This window comes from Cyanistes caeruleus, chromosome 17 (assembly GCF_971803275.1).
Source record: "Cyanistes caeruleus chromosome 17, bCyaCae1.hap1.1, whole genome shotgun sequence".
NCBI classification, from domain to species: Eukaryota; Metazoa; Chordata; class Aves; order Passeriformes; family Paridae; genus Cyanistes; species Cyanistes caeruleus.
In genome coordinates, this window is record NC_141717.1 from 12,546,430 (window position 1) to 12,571,874 (window position 25,445).

The 25,445-nt window shown below is 38.8% G+C and overlaps 1 protein-coding gene across 11 annotated transcripts in view; it reads right to left on the reverse strand.

The window, feature by feature from the left end:
* The window catches only part of IQCE (IQ motif containing E), a 27,547-nt gene continuing 2,102 nt past the window's right edge, over window positions 1-25,445 (reverse strand). The window contains exons 3-22 of one of the 11 annotated variants that reach the window (XM_023936817.2): window positions 24,954-24,996; window positions 23,854-23,994; window positions 23,430-23,561; window positions 22,384-22,454; window positions 21,743-21,856; window positions 20,527-20,597; window positions 20,231-20,303; window positions 19,771-19,820; window positions 17,038-17,195; window positions 16,522-16,577; window positions 16,026-16,234; window positions 15,138-15,242; window positions 14,288-14,390; window positions 11,950-12,045; window positions 11,708-11,731; window positions 10,720-10,815; window positions 9,578-9,708; window positions 8,774-8,889; window positions 4,511-4,602; window positions 1-1,223 (exon numbers count right to left, since the gene is read on the reverse strand). In XM_023936817.2, coding sequence (XP_023792585.2) covers window positions 1,134-1,223; window positions 4,511-4,602; window positions 8,774-8,889; window positions 9,578-9,708; window positions 10,720-10,815; window positions 11,708-11,731; window positions 11,950-12,045; window positions 14,288-14,390; window positions 15,138-15,242; window positions 16,026-16,234; window positions 16,522-16,577; window positions 17,038-17,195; window positions 19,771-19,820; window positions 20,231-20,303; window positions 20,527-20,597; window positions 21,743-21,856; window positions 22,384-22,454; window positions 23,430-23,561; window positions 23,854-23,994; window positions 24,954-24,996 — 1,971 coding nt within the window. In that variant the 3' untranslated portion in view covers window positions 1-1,133. Of the gene's footprint in view, window positions 1,224-1,393; window positions 4,603-8,593; window positions 8,890-9,334; window positions 9,491-9,577; window positions 9,709-10,719; window positions 10,816-11,707; window positions 11,732-11,949; window positions 12,046-14,287; window positions 14,391-15,137; window positions 15,243-16,025; window positions 16,235-16,521; window positions 16,578-17,037; window positions 17,196-19,770; window positions 19,821-20,230; window positions 20,304-20,526; window positions 20,598-21,742; window positions 21,857-22,383; window positions 22,455-23,429; window positions 23,562-23,853; window positions 23,995-24,953; window positions 24,997-25,445 lie in introns of those variants that run through there. The other 10 variants (XM_086855031.1, XM_086855029.1, XR_015277521.1 and 7 more) reach the window with 10 other exon arrangements.

Consider the following 25,445-nt stretch of genomic DNA (forward strand, 5'->3'; position numbering starts at 1 on the left):
TTTGTTTTGTCACTCTTTGTTTCTATTTAATTATTTAAGGTATTTCTTCATAACATTCTGGTACATTTTGTATAATAATGAAGGTTTACTAGCATGGAAATGCAATACATGGCTATTAAATATCTGCCTAGAGAGGGAAGAAAACTGCCAATTCTCTGAGTAGATTATATGGAGCTTGTTCAGGAAAAATTTCCAGGTTAGGTAAATAGAAGGTTCTGCCATAATTTGTCTTAGTTCCAAATAAGGATTCCAGCTCGATAATGGCAATGAACAGCAAAACCATTGGGCATTGGGCAGGGGATGTCAGCACTGCCTCCACCAGCAGAGCAGCACTTCAGCAAACACAAGGAAACATCAGAGGAACTGATGCAGCACCTGACCACCAACCATGCCTGAAAATCCTTCCCTAAAAACCTGGAGTCTAACATGGAAATTTTGTTCTTTGCAGGTCTTAATGACACCCATTGAATTAAACTTTTTTTCTCCCCTTAAAAAGTTAGTATGAGGAAATCAATTCATTAGCTGACAAACCTACCACAGAGAGATGCTGCAAAGCTTGCAAGAGTCAAGGGCATTCCAACTTCAGCTGCAGACAAATTATGGCTTAATATAACTAAGTGTGAATGTTTAATTGCTTTCAACTGAATTCAAGACTAGTCTGCTCCAAGAAATAATACCAAATTTTTCCATTCATGCCTCATGGATTACCTCTGGTGTTTAAGATTTAAAACTGAAGTGTCTTGTAAGAAATCCAGAGAATATGCCAGTGCTGAGAGGAAATAATAAAAAAAGGTGAAATTTCATTAACATAATCATCCAACAGAGATTGTCTCATCTTGTCCTCTTGTAACTGTTGTAGTCCTACACCAAGGACTCTGCTTGACAGGAGGATGACTGCAGGATTCCCATGATTGCACAGCAATGAACAGGGTCTTCTATTTCCATAAACCAGCATAAGGCTCCTTTAGGGAGTCCTTAAAGGCTTTTTCAGTTCACCTGGAAAGGAATGCACATGTCCTAGCTCCTTCCAGAGCATCACAAACAGCAACAATAACCCAGGTGAGGGGATACACTGTCAGCCAACTGTTGAACTCTCCTCTCCTGCTGTCCCTCAGCTGCTGCCAGACCAGTTTTTAAGAGAAAAAACTAATCAGATCTTTCAGTTCCTCCAGGCTTTGGTCAGGAGCACTGCTCATTCCTGATGGGACAACCTTGAACCTGCACTAGAAGAAAGAAGAAATTTCACACCCTACACGTTTCAGTTATCTTGTTACTGTCCATGCAGGAAATCAGGGGTAAAAGGTCAGCCCAGGTGCAAAGAGAAAAGAGAAGAGAACAACAGAGGCCAGAGGGGCAATAAAAATACATCAGTAGCACAACAAACACATCAACATTCGGTTATAAACTTTATTTCAAAATTCAACAGTTCAAAGAAAATACATTGCAATTGTTTAGCTTTTCAAAGTTCCCAAAATAAATTATATAAAATGCTTGCACAGTTCTAAATATTAAAAAGATCATAAAAATTAATGGTGCTCTCATATGCCAAGATTAATCCTTTTCCATTTTGACTACATTAGAAGTTGCCTGTGCAGGGATTATTTTTAGAGCTATGCAGGAAACAATACAGGTCTTGATACCTCAGTAAAGATTTACAGGCAAAGGCACTTAAGGGCAAAAAGAGATCAAGAGAGATAACGTCCCATTAAAGTCAGAGATCTGTGCACTCACACACAATCTCTAACACTGCTGCAAACTGCAGAAGGTTTTAAGTCAGAAACATTATTCCATATTGACAGAATTGAAAGTGTGTTTTTAGTTTACAGAGGATACAGGGGAGTTTAATTTTAATTCAAGAACTTGACCCACAAGGTTTCCAGGACTTTCTTTAGTGGTGTTTTTCAGAAACAGTGTGTCTGTATTTGGCCTATCTTGGCAGGTTTGAGCCACACTGATTTTTACTGTCCTCAGCTCCCTGTTGAGGAAAAATGCCATTTATTCAAAAATTAACTTTTCCTCCCCTCTTTCTGCCACACTTCTTCCCAGATTTATGGGTGCTGGCATTCAGATAACCACAGAACCACACCTAGTGCCAATCTCTACTCCCTCCAACACATTCCATCACAGTGTACAACAGAACAACACAAAAGGCTAATACTGTGCAGGTTTCTCTTCCTACTGTACCACATCAAACTTCTGATGTGTACTGAACACATAATTAACTTCCAAAGTAAGAGTTTGAAAGCCATGTCAAGGTTAGTATCAGATTTTTGATAGCTGGGAGATAGCACCCCCAAATCTAGGAAGTTTTAGACACATTTGAATTCCCCCCAGAAAACACTTGCTCCTTTCCACCAAGGTTTCTGCCTGTGTCTGGGTCATCCCAAGGTCTTATCTCCCATTTATCCCAGAATTTGTCTATTGACAGTGCTGCTGCTGGTCACATGCCTAGCTCAAACACAAGCCCTTCTGCTCTGTATCAACTTCCTAATACTGTCATCTTGCTCATTACAGCACAGTAAAGTAAAAGAATGCTTTCTTCATTGCATTTGCTGCCCCAGTATTTCCCTATAGGATGACAGCCAGGCAGGTATTTGGTATCAGCCTTGGTCCTGACACGTTACACACTCTCCCTTTAATGTGTCAGACCTCATCTCTGGTTACTCTCTGGAGAGATCCATGACAGAGTCACAGTTACAGACCTGAAATATTATACACAGCAACTCAGTACAGCACTGCTTCCATTTAGCAAAATGACCCTTCTTCTTAACATGACTTCCAGAAAGAGAAGGAAACAGATCCCAGCTTCTACCAGAAGGATTCTATCCCTTTTCTTTTATGTATATTTTTTCATCCTTCCTTCAGATGACAGTCATGTGACCAAAGCACCAGCAGGAAAAATGTACCCAGTGGGAGTGCAAATGACATTCTTCAGACTGCTTTGGGTATGGAGAGCTCCCAAAACTGCCTTTGGAAATAGCACAGGCAGCATTTCCACCGATGGGATTAAATGAAATCAGCTGCATTGTGCTGCAGCCATCCAGTTTCTTCCTTGGCTGCAAGTACTGGCACAAACTATGATAAGCCTCAGATAGTGCTTCATTGAAATCACAAAACTGAGACAGCCCTGACTTATTGGTATTCTGAGAAACAGTGGTGACTGATTTTTAATTTAGAAAAGGTGATAAAAATCTTATATTTAAGAGTGTGCTTTCTGTTTACAGGAGACTTTATTATGCTTTGATGACAAAGAAACCATTAGTGTTTCCAGAAAACCTTCACCATGTGCTTGTAAAATTAATTTCCCCTTCCAATAAGTATCATGATTTATCTAGTTCACCTTAAAAAAAACCCAAACATACACATTTCAATGTCTTTGAAGGATATTGGTGCAACAGTAGGAACTATCCAGTCAAAAAGTACAGCCTGCAGAGAAGATCTGGAAAGACCCCCCTGATTAAATCCTCAACAGCCCATGAACCCTTTGGTCTTTCCATGGATAATTATATTGTGGGTGCTTTTTCTGGATGCAGTCCTAATTTCTGTTATAATCCAACCTACCAGTTCTGCTCCCAAACCAAATTGCCTGGATTAGGTATGAGCAATGTAGTCAGGTGAACATTTCAGACAGCTCTATCTCCTATGTCAAGTATTTTTACACTTAAATTAAGAGTTGACCTTGCAAAACACACATAATCTGTGACTTTTTAAGCAGAAAAAGCACTCACAAGGGTATCCCTCCACGGCACACTCCTGCTATTACACACCTGCCCTGACAAATCCCAAAAGCTGATTATGTCATCAGACATTTCAACATACTACACATATCATACACACACATGGAAAAGGTCAATAAATAATAAAACCCAGCTGATACAGTGGGCCTAGAATAGCCCTATGACAAAGAAATGGCTTTCTAAAAGCCTTTACAAGGTCTGCACAGACTGTAAATGTTCAATATAAAAATAAACAAAAAAGATATTAAAATACGATACAGGAAAAATTTTAAATAGTGAAGAAGAGAAAACAAATACCAGTTGTACCCCTTTGCATACACAGGCTGAAAACTAGAGTTATGTCATTTACCACCTTCTGATGAAACAAATTATTTTAGTTGACCTGAAACAAAACTTTGTTTGACATTAAATATCTTAAGGCTTTATTGCTTTCATATAAATTTGGTAACTGAATTTATAATCCTCATTGTGAAGCAAAACATCAAAATGTTTTGGTTGAGTTTTTAAATCCAAACTCCTTGCATAGCAGGAAGGTAAGGTTAACAGTCAGTCAGTGGTTTTTAGACATAAAGTCTGCAGAGACAACATATCAAAGAATTACTCCTTTCTGGCTGAAATCAAGTGAACTGTCATTAAAAAGGGGCTGATATTCCCCATTTTCCTATCTTTGATATGCTTGATCTCGGTACAAATAGTTTTGTTGGTGAACCAAATAATTCAAAGTCTCCAGAGCCTGTTACCAAACCTTAGAAGTGGGTGTGGCTTTTCTTCACCTGCAGCAAGGGAGGGACAACAACAACAACATCATCGGAGTCGTCAGAGTGAGCCTCATCCAGGGGCACACAGGGAGCAGAGCAGGACCTGCCTGAAATGATTCCAGCAAACAAAGTCATCAACAAACAACACTGACCAAAAGAAATCCTTGTGGCAGTGTGGTGTTCTCTGAGCCATTCTGTTTCCAAGCCTCCCTGGAGTCAGCCAGTTATGGATGACTCTGATCTTTCTGTGCACGGAGCTGTTTCTGCTCCTCTTTAATGAGCCAGAGTGCACAGCAAGGGTTGAGCTGGCACACTGACCATGCACGAGCTCTTTTATTGCCTTTAAATCCTTGCAAGGGGTTACACACACCAAGAAAAGCCATTTGATGCTGAAGCCATTGAAGGACAAAAACAAATATTTATTAAATGGCCAGAAAAGGAAAAAATTGCCCAAGTTTCAACTATGCAGAGGTCACAATGAGACCTTGATCCAGATATAGATGGATCAAAAGCAAATAGATGCAAAAAAACCTGGAAGCTCCCAGTCACTGCCTTTAACCCTTATACATGTACAACACCCACAGTAGTGCTCACAAGCTGTTGTACTGTAATGACAAAAAACAGTGACCACACCACTGGGTTTTTCCCTTTATTTTTTATTTTGTTTCTTGGCTATTTTTCTGGATATGTTTTTATGCATCTCAACCATTCCAATGTTTGAAGAAGTGTTCAGGCTGTGAACAGATATTCCTGATGATACCAGTAAACCCTGGAGAATCAGAGGCATGAAATGAGTATGTACAAAGTCCCTGACACAAGAAGAGCAGAACTAGCAGCTCATAACCCCTGTGCAAGAGATGTAGGAACTAAATGATGACTGCTATTAATACCTTCCAGCACAATATCCTCCCCTCAGCTATTAATACCTTCTAGCACAATATTCTTCCCTTAGCTCCACTTATTTTTCAGTTTCAAACACAAGTTCTCTGAATGGACTCTCCCAGAGAAGAAAACAAATCAAGACAACCTGTGGTAGGAAGAGGAAACAGGCAAGAAGCCACAGTCTGAGGTTTTGACCTGAACTGGAGGGCACACAGAGAATATTATCCAGGGAGAACAGACCTGCCATGGGTCTTGTAGTGAAATAAGAGATTCCTGACACAGGAAAAAAAAAATCCTGGTGTGGAAGAGCAGGCATACACAGAAAATGGAACATGAAATAAAGAAAAGGGACCACAACTGGCCCAGGAATAGGAGAAGAGTGACAGACAGAGCCTGTGAATGGCAAGGAGGATGCATTACATGACACTGATTTCAGCCTACAGAAGCAAGAAAACACAAGATCTCCCAGTAAAGTGAAAAATCTTCTCTGCACCAGTCAACAAATAATGTCAGGGTTTTTCAGGGAGATTCATGAGACAGGACCACTGGTGATGTGGAGGAGCAAAGGGAACTGCCAAAACCAGGCATGATAATCAGAAGAAGCAACTCTAAGAATAAACATATACATGAAATAGCTTAATATTATCCAAATCATCCTTGATTATATCCTGCTCTTCACATATAAGATTTTCTTGTCCTCATTTTCAGTTTGAGATCAACTTTATCTTGGTGCTTGTGAAGGGTAAGCACTGATAAGAGTTAAGGGTTGTATGTAAATTCATTATGATTCCAAAAAAGCTTGAAATGAAGTTAACAGTTGCAGCCAGAGTGGTCAATAATATGCAAAGAGAAACACTGCCCTTAATCAAGATTGCAGTGCATGAACAGAACATATTCTTCCTTCCTGTCACTCCCCTGACAGAACAAAACAAAACATAACACCAAATTTCACAGGCTGAATCGTTAATATCTGTTTCATTTCATGGGAAACAGCAGAAATGGTTTTATAAAATCTCCAGCTCCTGAGGACAAGCAAAGCAGCACTGAATAATACACTCTTAAAATGTTTTTTTTTTCCCCTAGAAAATACAGAGACATCTAACCTGATGCAAACAATGGATTATAAGTATGCACTGCTATACCAGGATTATATATATTCCAAATATATATATATTAATTCTAGCAGATGTATAAGTTTTTTTAAAACACATTCTCATCTTCCCCATTGTTCTGAAAATAATGCCAAAAGGGTAGTGAATAAAAATGATTTATTGCAATACAGATATTGACTGAAAGCTTAAGATCATTTTAAGACCTAGAGGTCATGAAGTGCAAGTTTGGACTTGGGACAAATGAAGAAAGAACTTGTTCAACAGCTGAATGATTTAAAGCTGTAGGAATTTGATTGCTTTTAAATCACTTAGCTGCTCAACAAGCTCCTTGTCTCACATCCTTCCCAAGCTGCAGGATGACCACTGAAATCCCAATTTACCATCAAACCCCAATTTTGCCAGTAGATTTTTCTATCAGTCATGAGCTCAGAATGGCAGAGGTGGATGTGTAGTTAACTTTAATTTTAGTTTAAGCTACATAAATCCACACAGCAAAAAAAAACCAGACCAATCACTGAGGGGTTGCATTTACACCAGGATGCTCTCCTTCCTTTAGGAGGTTTTTCCCAATTCATTTTTAGGAGATTTTGGCTAAACACTCCCAGGACTTAATACTTCAGAGAGCTCAGTGCCAGGCAGTCTTTTGGGCAGCTGTGCAGTTACAGAAGCACATCCCCAGTGTGCCTCCACCTGGATACATTCTGTCCTCATACCAGAATTTGAAAACATCTCCCACATTCATAAAATCAGCACCAAACAAAACCTGGTCTGCTCCTAATCACTCCTTTTTGATATTCACCAGGAAAGGACTGCAAGGAAGAAAGTTTCAAAGTATGGTTTCCTTTCTCTCTCTTCCAGTATAAACTACTCCAGAACTTTTTCACTCATCAACTTGTCATCATAATCTGCAATAAAACTTAGCTTAGGAGACTTCATAGCTAGACAATGACTGTGCTCTGCTGCTATTCATATGACTGTGTTTACTGGGCTTGCCTCATCTTACACTCCTCTTTGGGTCTTAGAAGGGCTAAGCATTTAAGGGGTTCTTTCTCTTAGAGTAGAAATTCATTACTGATTTACCCTGGCTTTAGAGTGAGCACACCAATGACTACTGCAGTAGAGCTCAGGCAAAACAGGGTGCTTCAGCACTATTTTTTTTCTGGATACTATCACCAGACATAATTAAAGTCACTCAAAACTCAAACATCTTCAGAAGCAAGTACTACCTACTCCTTCACAAAGTAGAATGTGCCTCTGAATATGGAACACAGTGGAGTTTCTTAAACATATTTTCTTCCACTTGAGTGTTACCTCTGTTTTCACAAGCCCTGCAAATCTGGCTTACTCCCCACCTTCTATCTTAGAGAAACAGCCTCACTGCTTACAGCATTCTCTGTCTCTGAGCAAGCCTGCAGGGACTGGCAGCTTTTCATTGACAGAAAAAACGAGTCAGTGTTTCTCAGGTCACACTCAAAGTTGCTCCTTTTTTTCCCCAACTGATCCATAAAAGCCTAAACTATCCCACTCTGGACAGAACCAGCCCTTTTCAATTTAACTCCTTTGAAGCTGCATGTCCAAGGCTGTCTTATCTGCAGCATTGTTTTTTCTTACTCAGTACTTCCAATATCCTCCTAAAAGCCTTTCTGCCTTTAACTCCATCTTCTCACAAACAGCAATAAAGAATCCAAGAAGAAAACCACATGGCACAAGAGCCACAAAAGAGACAGATTTTCTCAGTTTGTATTACAGTGGTACTTGCTGGCAAGGTTATCAAGGACTTCATTTTTCCCCTTACTGCAGCAACTGAAGACTGCTGAAAAAAAGGTGACTAAATGCATATGGCTGCCTAGGATGGCTCTTTTTAGCAGATGTCTGCCTGTCTTGTGAAGAAACTAAGTCAGGGTGGTGGAAATGCTCTCAGCTTGTCTATGGCTGAGGGCCTAAAAAGTGATGGGAAGTACCATATTCAAGCTACAGGGCTGAAAAGGAAGCAGAGAGGCAATACAGAGGAACACCATGTTCCCTCAATAATTACCACTTATACCAGAGACCTTCCAAACCCCAGCTGGGACAAACAGACAAAGCACTGTGAAGAAGCTGGTGCTGAGACTGTCAGAGCTTTTATTTTTTATGTAGGGAAGTGCTCGTGCCAGTAGAAGCAACATGTCACCAAATCAGGAGTACAAGGATGCACATGTGTGTGCACATGCAGATGTTCTCTATAAAACTGTGCATGCACCCACTCAAAACACCCAGACTTTTGAACATAGGGGAGGGAGATTACCAGGGAGAGGAGATGTGAGGACTGAAGGTCTCTGGAGAGCTGCTGAGCCTGGTTTCTTCTCTGTGATGTAAACTGCAGGATCTGCTTTCCCACTGGGAGCACTGGGCACAGAGGGCCTGCAAAGAGACACTCAGAGCATGAGGCACAGAATAGTGTTTGCAGTCTCTCTTCACAGGCTGTGCTGAAAAGTTTCTTGTGTTGCTGCTTTATCACCTGCAGAAGTGAACCCAGACACTAAACAGAGGTGACAGCCATGTAACTCTTCTTGTAACCATAGCAGCCAACATTAAAAACTTTCAGAGCACTAAACCCTGGAGAGAAAGGAAGTATTTTTCACCATAAAGTCACCATAAACCTAAGCAGTAATCAAATCCCTGCACCCTGCCTGAGCTAAGTGACTTGATGGCATTCTAGCTTTTCCCTCTTCCTCCACATAACCCTTCACCTGCACATGTCAGGGCTTCAGATTCACACATTAAGCAAATGTATCAGCAATCTGTGTGATAACAACAGTAACCTTTCTGTTCCAAAGAGTAATTGTTTGACTTTACTTTTACTCACTGCTATGGAAGAGAACATGCAGCAGGATATGGGAAAACTCCTCCTTCCACAAAGCTTCTCTTAGTTGCACATCTTTTTAATCTTCTCAAGAACAAGCTCTCCCTAGTCTTTTTTGTAACAATGGCCTTGTTCTCCTCCTCTGCCAAGAAAGCCACACTAAAATTCTATTAAAAAAATACTCCTCTCCCATAATAAAAATGATTTTGCTATTGCATGTTGCATAAGTATCTACTCCTTGCTTACCTCTCCTGAAGCAGTCCTGTACGTGCTAAGTGAGCCCTGAAAATGGACTGGATGAATGTCACAATCTCATCTCTCTCCTTGCAATCAGAAGAAAAGCTCAAGCAGTCTGACATGGAAGACAGGCAGGAGTTCTGCAAAGCAATCAGATTAAAGAAAACTGACCTTTTACAGATTGCACAGAAGCTTGACAAAACCTTTCACAATCTCACTCTTGATTGTGAAACTGGCAGTAGAACAAACATCCCCATCTTTTGGGCTGCAGTTTTTAAGATTCTGTAAGACTAAATCAGCAGGAAATGCAAATCTGATCATCATATAAGCTTTGAAGTATCAGCATTCAATTAATGAAAGAGCACACACCTGCAAGGAAAGTTCATTTATTTTCCAGGAAGGAAACCTTTTGAAGTTTAAGGAGGTAAGACAACTTTCATAATGGATTTATCTTCTTGTATCAAGCCAAGTATTCATTCCTCCTACACTGGGCCAGTTTATCAGAATCAATGAGCATGGAAAGTGCAATCAGAGGGACAACTTGGATGGAGAATTACAAAATAACTATAGCCTGCTAAAGGTCCAAAGGATATTTATATAACCTGGCAAATGATTCACAGAAACGGAATGTTTAATTGGTATAGAAATTTTTTCATACTCAGAACTAAATAATCTGGAGAAAACTGGACAGGATAGAGGACACCAAGTCTTGGGCTGAGCATGCCTCACCAAGGCTCCTTTACTTTTAAATCCAATAAAAGATGTTTTCCAGATTCTTATTGCTGAACTTTGCTGAAAAAAGTTTATCTATCACTTCAGTGATTGAGTAGTGAACCCTTGAGAGCAGGTGAAGCTTTGAACACGACTCCAAATTAAAGAGTTAAAGGCTGTGTTATCTGATGGGAGAACCAGGGGAATTTAGTTACAGTCTTACAGACCACAAGGCTGAGAAGTTACAGCTTTACTTCTAAGAGCAAGTGTGAACTACAGAAAGTAGGAAGGGAAGCCAGGGAATGAGCTCAGTATCTTTCTAGAGTTACAGTGGTGTTGCCAAACACCACATTAAAACAATTAAGCCTGGAAGTAAAGTCCTTTACACTGCAAGATAAACACAGGGTGATGCTGGGGTACCCAACTGCCCCCACAATTACCTTGGTAGGAGACTTTGCATCAGGTACCTCGATATCCAGCAGCACTTTCTGTCGAGATAAATGTCCTCTGAAAGCTGCCTGGAGCAGAACAACTGCCTGGCATGGAGAGAAGTGGCCATTAGCTCCTCTGAAAGATAACCCACAGACATTACACCTCCAGGGTAAGCTCTGGGGGTTAAATTCCATCTGGGAGGTGGTCAGGACTGATCCTATCACATGCAGTGAAGTTCTAGCTGCCAGCACCAGCCTGTATTTCACCAACACAGCACCATGCTCCCATTTCCACGTGTGATTCTGGCTACCCAGAGGGCTCTGAGATGCTCTGCTACAATCAGAAACCAAGCCAAGCCTGGCAGACCTTGTGGTGATTACACTGAATGCAAGGCCTTCCACTCCCTTCAGGGATTTTACTGGGCTTTAATCAACAAAAAGCATTTAGAACAGCTTGTTTGTGTCACGTGGTTAGAATTAGTTCTAATTTTTGAAAGTGGGATTTTTAGCATTCGGGAAGAAACAAATGTAAGATGCTACACTGTGCTATTTGAAAAAAAAAAAAGTTTAATTACAACCTGTTTGCAAAACATTCATCAAGAAGCGACTTTATGTGACAAATTTGTCTGTATCTTCATAATTCTCACAAACATTTTGCCTTAGCAGAAGCTTCAAATCCTATTTTAAGTCTTTCTGAAGATTCATCATAATGAACATTAAATCAGGATTAGAATTATCTCTTTTAGAAAAAATTTCTTGTCTGTTGGTATCTGACTTTGTTCAGAATTTTCAGCAGCTTTCACCTTGCAGAAGGTGCCAACTATGGAAAATTTGAGACCAAAAATTTGAGACCACTGACAAAATACATGAAACAAAATCAGGATGTCAGAAGGAAAATTATAGGCAGCCTGAAGAACAAATGTTGTGTTGGTTGTTTGCCCTTTGATACAAATTAAATCTGTTGTACTGTTTTGTTGGGTGTCATAAATGCACTCACCTCATCCAGAGCAATTTCTTCTTTCTGAAATGAAAAATGCCCATGTTAATGCCAACATACATACAAGTTTTAGCTAATAAAGATTTGCCAAATTTTCCCAATAATTAATAGACACAGAAAACACCTGTCCCAACCCCTGCCAAACTCAAATAACATAATCTTTCCAGATATGTGGATAGATGCTAAAACAAGAGTTAAGATTCAGAGGGGGATGTCCTTGCTGTTCCCTGATAGAATCTCACCTTGGTTTTGTACATCTTCCAGTATCTCTGGATAATTTTGGCTGCTTGTTCTTTCTTGTGATTTTCTTTGCCTGTGACTGTGCAGAGTGGTGGAGCCTGCAAAGGAGAATCTCTAAGTTAGAACAGTAAAGACAGAGCTGTGAGGGAACAGATTACAAATGACTCAGGAAAATCAGCACCAGAGCTCATCCTGCCTGCAGGGCAGTAGGAAGTTCAAGAGGAAACTCTTAGTTCTGAACCCTGCTTGTGCTCAAACTCATCATGGAGATGACTCTTAAGAATGAAACACATCCCTGCCCCCTTGCAGCCCTCAGCAGGGCATGGGAATGGAAAAGTTTCCATTTGCACACACTCCTGTTTTTCTGTGCATTGCTAAGGCACTGTTAACCCACTGCTTTGTTGCTCAGAAATGATCTGTATGTTATCAACAGACTGAGAACAAAACTCAGGTTATCTGATTTTGCAGTTCTCCAGGAAAGACAAGTATTAATTAACCAGGGAGGTCTCTTAATGTCTCATCCTGGAAACTGTGGCCCTATAATCATCTCTTTAAGCTTACTGAGAGCTGGCCATTGTACGACACCAAGCTTGTGTAAGTTGGCATAAATCTACTCTTCTATCTTAATGAAATTAATTAGAGGAAAAAGGAAGAAACCAAGAATAAAACAAGATTTTGTTCCAGTAATTTCTTCTGAGGTGTGGTTGCATATTCCACCTCTCACCACTTGATCCTTCTGATCCCTAATTATCCCACTTTAATTGTCATACCTCACATGCCAAACAAAAGTTAACTGCAAGTTTAAAAGACTAATTTAATTTGTTGGTGTAAATTTTTAACCAGAGGAGCAAGAGATTTTATAGACTCTGAAAAAACCTCTTGATTCTGTGAAAAGGATTTATTTATAACCTAAAACTGCCGAGCTCCAGGCTTAAGTTTAGCAAATGGATCATGTCATATTAAAAATGACAACCTACTATTAAAATGAGAAATTGGTAGGAACTTAGTGATAATTACAAATAATGGGAACATTTCAATAAATGGATGGTTACTGGCCAAGAATATATATAGTCTGCAGAGGGAAAAAGGAGCTGTTTGTTGGCTGTTTTTAAAGACTCCAGTTATTTGGTATTCAAAACATCCTCCAGCATCCATGAGCCTCTAACACACAGAAAAGAATCTACAGAATGGCACAGTATATCAGAAACCAGAACCCTCTTAAGCCACTAGACATTTTTATTAGTATTCTTTACTATGTGTATTTCAGGCTCTATTTATTTTTAAGTGCAAATCAAAATCTCCAGTAATAATTTCCAAGTAGCATTTAGTGAAATGAGATTAACATGGCCACGGTGCCTCTGAAAGCAGCTCTGTCAGTGCCCATCCATCTCTACTGGCCAATTTCCACATTTGGAAGAGGGAAATAAGATTGTAAAGATATCCAGCTCAGACATATTTCACAAAACCCCCAACTGATTACAGAACCACATTTAAGACTGTCCAGGATTAACAGATGCATGATTATATTTATTAGGTATGAGAAAAACCAGAAAGAAGAGTTTATGAATACCTCAACTCTAGAAAAGCTTCACTTGGAAGTGAAGTTCACTTATTTCATTGTATTGACATCTTCCTTAATTCTTGACTCAAATATTATATTCCACCAGCAGCAGAATTAAAACCCTCTCAATTTCCATGATGATTAGTGCTCCACATCCTGTAAATCTTTCCATGGAAAAGCACCTCTCTTTCACCCTAACAGAAAAGCAAGCAAATATTTTCTGACTAGACAGCTCTTGGGCCCTAAGTGACCACCTGGCCAGCAGAAAAAAACACTGAAAAAGGAAAATCCCACTGAAAAGGGATTTTTATCTTTTGTCAGTCTGCCAGTGAGCACATCTACATTTGCATCCATTCTTTATCTAGCTGTCAATTCCTACAAAACCTCCCTTCCTCTAAAAAATCAGACTGAAATTAGGCAATGGCCTCAGACACTGTAAGAAGACAAAAGTAACCACAAAGTTTTTATTTAAGCATTGGGAAAAGCCCCAGATACTTAAGAGTTTAAGGCTTTTGCAACACTGAACAAGAGAAAAAGTAATGCAGAGGATCACTAACAGAATAGCTTCCAAAAACTCCTCAAGTTGCTGTGTTAATTGCTAATTGTTGAAATAACTTATTTATAACAAATAGTGGGAGTTAACCATCATTATCTCTAAGACAAGATTTAATGCATCTCTGAAAAAACACAACTAGAAGCTCTTCAGACTACCAGCTCCATTTGAAATCTGTATCAGGCACAAGGAAAAATGAAAAACACAACAAAAAATGTGGCTGTACCTTATTAAGCTTTTCCACTGTATCTTCTGCCATTTTTCTTTTCTCTTCCTCCAGTTTTAACTCCAGTTTCCCTACTTTCTGTGTCAGGTTCTGGATTTCCTCACTATGGTTGGAAAAGCAAAGATATTCATAGATTACAGAAATTTTCTGTTGACTCTGCTTTGAAAATACTGAACCTATTTCATAGCACTTGGTTGCTTTGGGTAAAAAAGAGGGAAACTGCTCAGAATGATACCTGTTCTCATAGTAACAGACACATAACATCAACTCTCAATCTGTGATAGCACAGCCTTATGGTAAAACTAAGAAAGTCCCAAGGTTACTGTGATAGCCTTGATACTATTAATAATGTATTTAGATCTGCAACAGTATCATATTTGTCAAAGTCCTTTCTCACAGAACAATATTGGAATCGCTTTTTGTGTCTCCCTAGCACAGGATTATCACTCACAGTTGTACAGAATACAAGGAGTAACTGGAATAACACAGAGGCAATGATCTAGAAACACAGGCTAAGGTAAAGAGAGTGCAATGTTTTCCTAGAGAAAAAATGTCTGAGCCCAACATAAAAGCTTTTCCCATTTATCTTATAAGTTTTATCACAATTTAGATCTTATTTTTATAAGATCTATACTCCTTAGTCTTCCACTTCCTCTAAAAGCACCCTATAGAACTCTTCCCCCTAAGTAACTTACTCCATCCCTCCAAACACTTCTGCTTAAAAGAATCCCCAGCATCTTGCAGTTCAGATGAGCTCCACTAGAATTTGAGCCACTTCAAAAGAGAATTATACATTAGGAGATTTTTTTTGAGGGGTTCTGAGAGGATCTATTAATACAAAATGCTTTACCTTAAAGTTTGCTCTTCTGTACTCTTTTGTTCTATCTTATTCTGCCACTTCTGCAGCTCCAGCTCTACTTCAGCCTTAGCCTGCAGTAACTGCTTGATATCTAATCTACAAAGGTACAAGGAAATCAAAGTGATACCTAAGACATTCATACTCCCACAAAGTAGTTATTTTTTTCTTTAAACTTCTAAATCAGTTGGGTTTTCTCAAATTCATAAAGTAACTAAATGTTTCATTTTTCCTTTTAAACAAAACAAAATGCAAGCACCCTTTGCTGAGGAGCAAAAGGCCTCCTCACATGCTCTCCCTGTGCATTTTTGTTGGGAGGTGATACAGGAGGCAGTGCCACCAACACACCTCCCTGTGGGCATGTCCCTGCTCCCAGTGCTCAGATTAACCTGCCCCAGGGCCCTGACACACCAAAAAGTCCAGGAAATACAAACTGCAAATCAATCACTTCTGGGGAGAGCAGAGGCCACAGAGGGCAGAAGGCAGGTTTAAATGGAGAAAGTGGGAGATCAGGACAAACCATGTTGAAAAAAAAAAAAACCACACAAATTTTTACAGCACAATATGAGCAAGAAGTCCTGCATAAACATATAACCCTTCAAAGGGTTTTCAGTGTGGCTGGCAGAAGAATAAGCCTTGAAAAATGTGCCAGAAACAAGCAGAAATTCTCATTTTCCATCCTCTGGCTTTTTTTCTGCAATGTAATTTTATGAAGCAAGTAGGATTAGAAAGAAGCTTTTCAAATAAAAACTGAAGGGATTCTCAAAATTAATTTTCTAGCCGAAAATGTGAAGTTCTTATGACATCATTTCATAACAAGATCAGAAATGATGAAGTAATTCACACTTTCAAAAGAACATTCCAGATAATAGTCACACTTACTCTTTACTGAGCAGGAGGTTCTGAAGTGCCTTCCTATCACTCTTCAGTTTCTTCACCAGCCTTTGGAGGCGACAGCATTCCTCACCATGGTCTAAAGGTTGGGATGCTGGATGATCCAGGTCCACAGAAGGTGAAGATGACACAGCAAGCACTTGTGATGCCTCACTATCAGCTGAGGACACCCTGCTGCTCTCCATGGCACACACTTTCTAAGCAGGGCAAGTTTACATGGCAAACACGCACAAAAAGAAAAAAGAAAATTAAATTTAGCATGAAATTACCTTATTTAGGCCATGAGATAAGATCAGCTTTAAAACATGCATGTATATCTAACAAGTGTGATAAAAGAAAACAGGAAGGGAGGGTTCATGCTACAGGCAGCAGGTTATGTGTATGAGGCAGAATGCACAAGGCTGACAAGGAAGGACAACATGCCAAGAGCACAAGGCAGTGGTTCTGCATTTTCTGCTCCCACACAGGTAAGAAACCCACTTACTTTTTCTAGATCCGAAATCCTCCTCACCAGCCTCTGTCTGCTCCACTCACTATAATCTAAATACAATAACAAAGATTTAAACATGTAACTACATCCATGGGGCAACATTGTTCTTGCTTTTTAAAACTTCTGGCTATATTAAAAGACCATTTAAAGATTTCTGAATGCCAACTTTAAACATCTACCAATGAAAAAATGAGAACGGGCTTAAAATATCTGACTTCTAAACTAATTAGCTCCAAAATCAATAAAAGCCACTCACATTCTCCAGTTCTCAGCTGTTGAAAAGGTTCCCTCTACCAATTCCAGTTTAGAATTCTCAGGGACAATAATAAAGGAAACACAGAGCTGACTGGAGAAATTAGAGACTCCTGAAATGCTCTCATTCCAACTTTGCCACTCCTGAATCACCTTTGTAATAACTCCCTTATTTCTACCTTGGTAGGGTCCCTGTCACACATCTTTCAGATGCACCCAAATCCCTTGCCCCACGTTCACTGATTTTCTAGCACATACTTTTTGTTTTACTGGGAGGAGGGGAACTGCTCAGCACATGATCCAGATCTTCCTTCAGCCTCTGATTCTCAGCCTGCAATTCCTTGACGTTCCTGGACAACCTCAGCACAGCAGCATTCAGTGCCTTTAGTCGTTTCTGGGTGTCTCTGCCCTCTGTACTTGGAAAAGGGGTCAAAACCAGAAAGTTAACTTAAAAGCAGAGAACAAAGAAGCAGCATTAAAAACAGTGGAGCAGCTTCACTATTTCAGTCAGATGGTTGAGCTGACAGCCTCAGTTTCTCCATAATAACATTTCTTGTTTCTTTTTATTTGGGCAGTTACCTGTTCTCTTCTGAAAAAGCACACAAAGATCATCTCGCTCAACACTTCCACAATTGTTTTGTGTCAAAGAAAAAAGATACTTTGAAACACAGAAAATGCATTTAATACTTTTACTTCCTCCCCCACTCTGTTCCATCTATGCACAAACAAGGGCACCTGTATGAATGTTGCTTATCTTATTTTCTGTTTGTTTTGTCAACCAACCTTATAATGCTTTACTAGCACTCTGTGAAGGTCTGATTTAAAAAACACTTCAGCCAACTGTGAGACTCCTCAAAAACAAAACAAAAAAAAAAGCACAGAAAGCCAACCTGCAGGTTCTGGATGGCTTTGGTTCATTCACAAATATTGAGACTGGGGGGCAGAGAGAGAGGGGTAGACAGAGATGGAATAACTCTCAAAGAAATCCAACACCCAAGTGTATTTTCAGGTAACTGGGAATAGTGCTCTACTGTAAAAGAAGCTATCCTTGTGCCTATAAACCCCAGAGAGATTTGATACAGATTTGAAGAATACAACTAATATAGAAATGAAAGGCATCAGGAATGGGAAAGCCTGTTATGTGTTAAAATGACTTTAAATATACTACAGGGGATTTTTATCTTTTTTTCTAATAAAGTGAGGGAAAAAATCTGAGCTTCTAGATGTTGCAATGTTTGTTCACAAAACAGATTTTTAGTGAGACAAAATATTTTTTTTATTGCTATGAGAAAACTCTTAAAAACTTACTTCTGGAAATAAAGGCCTGAAGTAACTGATGGACTTAGTTTTGCACAAATGCCACTGCCAGTGACAGCCACAGAAGAGTTTGTGAAGGAATCTTATATCCCAACCACTGGAATAATTACAATGTAAAAGGGGAGACAGCCTACAGTTAGGGTATCAGAGTGAAAGGCTGAATTTTTAGCTGACCTCCTTTTTTGAAATTAAAAGGCCATAAAGAAAAAACCAAACAAATAAGGCTGTCCAGATGTCATGGATGACTATTCACACAGCTGTCCCAGGCAGCAGGGGGAAAAAAAGAGTAAAAACCAAAACACAACACACCATCAAAATGGGGTAGTGACAGGGATGATACAAATCATAACAACACCACTCAGTGACATTATTTTAGGCCCATCTAAATCTAAATTAAAAAATCTATTTCAGTCCGTTTTGAGGGCTTGAAATATTAGTATCCAGCTATAACTGGATACTACAGCTTCACATATAAATAACCATACTTCACTATTAACACTGAAAAAGAGAAGCCAAATGCCATTCACTTCAGCCAGAACTAATGGAGACAAGGATCATGAAAGAAATACTCTCAAACAACTCTTTCAATATGCCAGAGTCCTGACCTTCAACATGATTTATTATTTCAGTGCTCAGCCTCTCCAGCAGAGACTGACAGTCACATAATGGAGAGAAACTGCCCTGACCACCACTTTTTGAAGCTATGAATAAATGAGGACAAGGAAGAGACCAGATGACTCGTTTTTACCTGTAAATGAATTAGGTGTGATGGCTTAGAGCCTTGAGAGGCTGGTCACTGCAGCCCTGAGCCAAAATATTTATTTTTTTAAAAGAAGTGACAAAACAAATTGCAGTTTTCAATCTGCGAGCGACAGCGAATTAGGGAACACAAGCAGTATAAATAATGACCCTAAGGAGTTATCACATGTTTTTATTGATCTAAATAATTACACTCAAGACAGTTGTCTGTACTTAACACTAGGAGGTAAATATATTTTGAAGTGGTGTGGTAACAAATTTTACTGTCCTACAAGACACTCTTACCCTTCTCTCAGCTTAAATAAAACTCACTTGTAGTGATGCTTTTGATTTGCTCTCTTAGTAGGGCTTTATCTTCTGCCTTTGTGCTTTGACTTTTTTGCTTCTGTAAACTGTTCACCTTCACCACCATGCTCACACTTGCACACCAGTGACAAGCACTCCTACAAGCTTCTCTGACACAATTTACTAGTCTGTGTCTCTGTACCAAAGAAAAATAATGTTTACTCCAAGAACATTTTCCTTGCAGCACACACTCTAGAGCAAGCTGCAGAACTGACTCAAGTGTGAAATGCCAAACATCCAGGGAGTTTGTTTCAATTACCAGTGATGCCAGAATAGGTGTGATTATGAGGGAAGATGTAACAGAGATAAATTTTCAGCGCTATCATGTACTTTTTAAATAGCTCTGGTATTTTTCCACATGCACAAAATAATCTATCTACAAGCAAAAAAATGTGACTAAGACATATTTTAAGGCGGTGAAGCCAACCAAAGCAGTACCAAAAGGCAAATCCAGCAATCTAAATGACAAAAACTGTTCCCATGTAGTAGTTTTCCATCAGTAAAAGTAGGACACAAGTGATGTATCAAACACATGCATGCAAACATTTGCATCAGAAGAATTAAACATACTTTTTCCTCATAGTCTCAGACTTGGCCAGGAGGAGTTGGAGGCGATGAACCTGTGAAATACAGATTCCATTAAGGAGCATTAGCAATGACAGCTTCCACAGCAACATTTCTTCATTAGGTGAAAATCAGAACAAGACTCTTTGGGTAGTGGCAGAGCTAATGATGCCATCACTGACAATCAGGCTACTGTTAAATTTGCTTCCATCTCAACATTACATTTATGGATGTACAGTGGGTTCTTTATTTGCCCTTTTTCATTAACACATTCAACTTACTGAAGAATTGAAGATTTTTTCAGGATGTTCAGCTGGAGCTATGAGAATAACTATGAAAACCTGCTATCAATGACAGGTGTTGTTAAGTTATAAGAAACTTATCTTAAACATTCCATTTAGGCTTTGACTCAACAGCTGACCAGTTTCCTGTCCTGCATGCACACTGAAGGACCTGCCAGACATACCTCTTCATAGTAGGTTTCCATGGCTAACCTCACTTCTTCCAAATTATTTGTCTTCACATCTGCCTGGAATTCACTGAAAATAGAATGACACAAAAAATAATTCGGTCAGATCAGTGAAGACACTGCAACCTGGTGGTTCATAATTTTTTTGGTTTATAATTGCCAATACGTTCTTAGGAGTTTATTAAAATGTCTTAAGGAATAGAACACAAATGAAAAATAACATGGATTTCTAATTCTCTTTATTAGCTCATCCAGTACAAGCCTCTACCCCCCCTGCCCCCTCAGAGTCATACTTAATAGTGTTGTCTTTCTCTTTGCACTGTTCTTCGAGCTTGACAATCTTCTGCTTTAATCCAGTAACCACCTACAGAAAGAACAAAGAGCTCGTGAGTCCTTGAATAATCTGTCTCTTCACAGGTCTATTCCTGTCTGTCCCGTCTTTATAAATTGTACCTAATCAGATACACTTATTTCTACATATTTCAGTACTTAGTAAATCACACACATCTGCTACCCTGTGAAAAACGGAACACTGATAAAATCAGATGCCTGATTTCATAATGAGCTTAAGAATATGGATACACAACCATAAAATAAAACCAACATTGCTCATTACCTGGCCAATGTCAAAGCAGCAAATGATAGGGAGAATACCCTCTAAACAGACTTAACACAATGACAAATAAAGCTCCCCAAAATAATGTTAATTCTAGATCTTTGTTACTGACTCCTTACCTGCTAACAGACAAAGGTTATGTGATTCCCTAATTGATTAATCTTTCTGACCTTATTTTATTTTTTTAGCAGTGTTTCACCTTAGTAAGAGGAAAAAGGACAAATGAAAGCAGGAAGTGATGAAGACACTCTTACCCATCCATTATCAATCTTCTTCTCAGACAAAGCTCATGACAGCTCAAAGACCAGCAAAGTAACACAGAAAAAGCAAGTGACAAACTCTGCTGCTTTATTCTACTGCTGGCTCTTTCCACAGAATTTTCCAACCTGCTCAACTCCACAGTCCAACAGCTGAAATTGGGAACTTCCTATGTCCATATCTTTGTATTAGCACATTTCTCCCAAAATGTAGGTCACACAGTGACAGCCACAAGAAATTCAGTAAGATTCAAGTCTGACTATAACCTCAAACACTTCTTGTCAGGGCCTGACAAGGCTGCTCTTCTGCCTCCTGGTTGGGTCTCAGGACTGCATGAACCTATCACCCTGCAAGAGGTTAACCCTCTTCTACTCTCAGGCAAAATACTCAGAAAGTGGCCCCTAATGAGACAGCATTTCTATTTTACCTTCAGAAATTAAAGGTATTTGTGCTAAAAGAGCTTATCTGCACTGCATGGATCAACTTCTTTGAACTGGGCTGGCCTGCTGATCTGAGATGACAGACCAGATATCCCTTCACACCACCTCCATATTGCAGCCCATCACTCCTAGGAGTCACCACATTACAAACTCCTACTCTTTTACTCTACCTTTATCCCCTCAAGAAATACCCACCCTGGAAGGATCCAGCAGTTGTTCAATCTGTTTATCCTTTCTATTGTTCTCCTCTTCCAGTCGACGGAGCTTCGTTTTCATTCGGTCTCCCTCATTCTTCTGAGCTTGTATTGTCTAAGAGAGGGGAGAAGAATCTTAAGCACATTTCAGAAATAGGAAAATGCAGAGTTTTCACATGCAAACACATTTTGATGCCAACACCAATTCAATTATGGAAAAAGAGGAAAAAACAACAGAAGACAAAAACATCACACTGGACCAGGGCAGCCACCAGGACAGGGCAGCTTAGAGAAGAGACAGAGGGAAGATAAAAGGAAAAGGTCTAACAGAAAGACAAATTACACAAATGATCAACCACAGCCAAGGTATTTGTCTATAGGTAACCTCAGAGCTCAACAAGCCCAGTCCTCACCCTTCATACACTGCACTAACCTCTACAGAAAACCCACCCTAACCATATCACCACAGTGAAATTGTCTTAGACAGACACAAGTTTTAGTTTAGCCCTACATTACAAATGCAAAAAATGTGGTGGATGTTCCAAGTTGTAGAAACCAAAGTATTCTGGATCATTAAGGCCAGGATATGTACAGCATGGAGCAATGCCATGACTTTTTCTGTAAGTATCAGAGAAACTGTACCTTTTTCAGTTCTATAATTTCATCATACATATCTTCTTTCTCTTTGTAGTCAGGAGTTCCAGGAATATAGCCTACAGAAAGGGGTATGTAAAATAAGTAGATCCAAAAGAGGTATTTTTAACCAACCAGAAACCTTACAGTTAAAGAGAAATATCTAGATCAGCACCAAAGTGGAAACTAGGTTTTTTTTCTTTCCTCAAAGAAGAAAAATCAGCAAGGAAATTAATTTTAGAAACGGAGGTGAAATGAAAGCATTACTGTATGAAACTTATGCCAGATTTTGCAGCCAATTTTTTCCTAATTACTTCTCTTCTCTGGTGTTATATTAAAATATCCATCTCAAGACTAATACAAACTTCACAGAAGACTGCAGTCTTCTCATCCCCAATAAATCCATAATTTACAAAAGGTTTCTAAAAGATGTCTAGAATACCTTTTTTTATTTATGCTTAACATGCACAAATATATCACCTTGTAAAGCTGCCAGAAACTGTGTATCACCAGTAAAAGTATAGGTGTCATTTTAAATGGAAGTGGAATTCTAAAGTTTACAGGTCTCCTTTTAGAAAAGTAGAATAAAACTTTGAATGTTTGCTCTTCCCATAAAACTCATTTGATTTTAATGTCACAACCACATGATAAAACACTTTCTAGAGAAGAAGTATAAGGAGTCAATTCCATAGAATTTCATGCAAGCAGATGGTTTCTATCAATGGCTCCTAAACTATGTTTTGAAGTCACAATAAATTGTCTACAGCTGTCCCATTGAACCATATTATATTTGCAATGTTTTCAGCTGCAAATGCATGGCAATTTGCAAAAGTTCTGAAAGCTAATGGTGATTCATTGCTCAAAAAAATTGGAAATCCCTGCCTTAACCAATTTAGGAATCTCAAAAAGTATCTCATGGATCATATTTTGACACATACATTTTAGCAAACTAAAATGGCTCTTGCTTTACTGAAGCTAAGATCTTAAGCAGTGTATGTTTTTAGAGGGGAAAAAAGATCATTCACTTTTATCTACCACACCATTACAGAGTTTACCATTACTGGAAGAACGAGAATGTTTTGGCTTCTTCATTCCTAGAGCTTCCTTCAAATATTCTGGAGTGCTACTGGAAATGTTAACTCGCATATGCCCTGTGTCAACATCTGATTTCAGAGCACGGCTCATTCCTGCCAAGAGAAATGGAACAAAAATACAAAAATCAGGGGTAATTTTGAATTAAATTTGTGGAGTTATTCTGAGCAAATGCAACATGGAAAGCTCCAGATGCTGTTAATTATTCCCTCTATAAATGCCAATGCTCAAGATCAGATAATTCCAACCACCCAAATAAATTACAGTGGAATTAATTCCTATGTAGCCTTTAATCAAATACAAATCTATTTTTAATAGTTTATATGTTAAGCTATCCACAACAATGAATTTCATCCATAAATGCAAACAACATTTCTATACTAATACCTTGTTTCAGAGATCCCAGCCACATCTGCCTTGGGTTTTTAACAGCTGCATTCTCAAAACAAGCACTGCCCGTTCCCTGCAGAGATCGCCAAGCTGAAGCTTTTTTAGGATACAGTTGTGTGCTTGAGCTGTAGGGAGACTCTATAGCAAAAGAAAATATCTCACTGTTGCCTTCAAAAGCTCAAGATCACTAAAATTCTTGTCTTGTTCTTCAAAGTTTCCAGACTCAATCCTATTACTTGTAAAAATAGAATTTAACAGCATGTTCCATACTGGCTTATATGGAGCAATGGGACAGTCACATTAAAAAATGCCCCAAAACTCAAAAAACTCCACTAGAAAGAAAAAAATACAATTCCAAAACATGAAGATGCTTAGAAAAAGGCAGAGTGACAGCAGTATAACTCGACACATGTGGAAATATTTATGTGTACAGTTTGGATAGGCATCCCTATAATACCTGCACATCCAAATGTTGTTATTAATGACACTTGGGGATAAAGCCTTCTTTGAAACATTCACTAGAAGCCTATGAAGGAATGTAAATGGAAGAGTATAGCAAAAAACATAAACCCCAGAAAAAAGGGACAAACAATATTAAAGCTGCAGATCTAATAATAATAATAACAACATTGTACTGTGAAAAAAACCAACAAAAAACCCATCACAACAAATTAAACAGAGAACAACTAAATCTACACAGATATCTATGACTAGATGGTAGAGAGCTCCACTAATTCCACAGTCTCTCTACACAACAAGTATCAGCATTTCTCCAAAAAGATAAGAACAAAAATTCAAAATTTTGGTTGAAATCAAAGAAGTTGATTGGTTGCCATCAGAAGAAAAAACATGAGAAAAAAGTAGTCTGTGCTGGAGAGTCCAGGATTCAACCAATCCATTAATGTCAATATTTTAGTCTAAGTTGCATTTCACAGGTTACAGAATAGACCTCAAACAGATGTGTTCTGCACACAGCAGTGAATAATTCTGAAGAGAATAACAAGAATAACGTTTTCTCAAGTAAAGCTCCCAGTTCCTGTATCCCACAAACGTATCTGGTTTTGCAATTGCAGAATAAGAAGTTTTGGAACACTTACTTGGTGACTTTGGAGGCTTGTGAAGAATCTTTTTCTTTAATTTCTGAAAGAGAAATCGGTTTTTTTATGTATTGAAAATACGCAATTTTTAAGATTTCATCATATAATCTCAAAATTGCCTTCAATCTCCATTTTCTATGAAGATCTTTTGGTCTAATAAGACAAAACATTTTCTATAGAAAAGAAAAACAGTAGCATCAAGCATATGTAGATTTGGACACAGTAATGGTCACCAGAATTAAGGTTGTGCCAACTGAAGTCTGATTATACAGATAAATTATCAATTCTTGCTCAGAACATAAGACCTTTCCCATCCATATTAAATATGAGTGGCAGCAAATTCAAGATGATCCCAGAGCAGAGGTTGATCTGTAGAACCCTTTAGATAAAGGAGTTATTCAATTCCATTAAAACTCTCTAAAAGGATTACTCAAGCCCACAGCTTGATAGAACAGCAAAATAAAGCCAAACATCATTTGCAGCCCCAGTGCT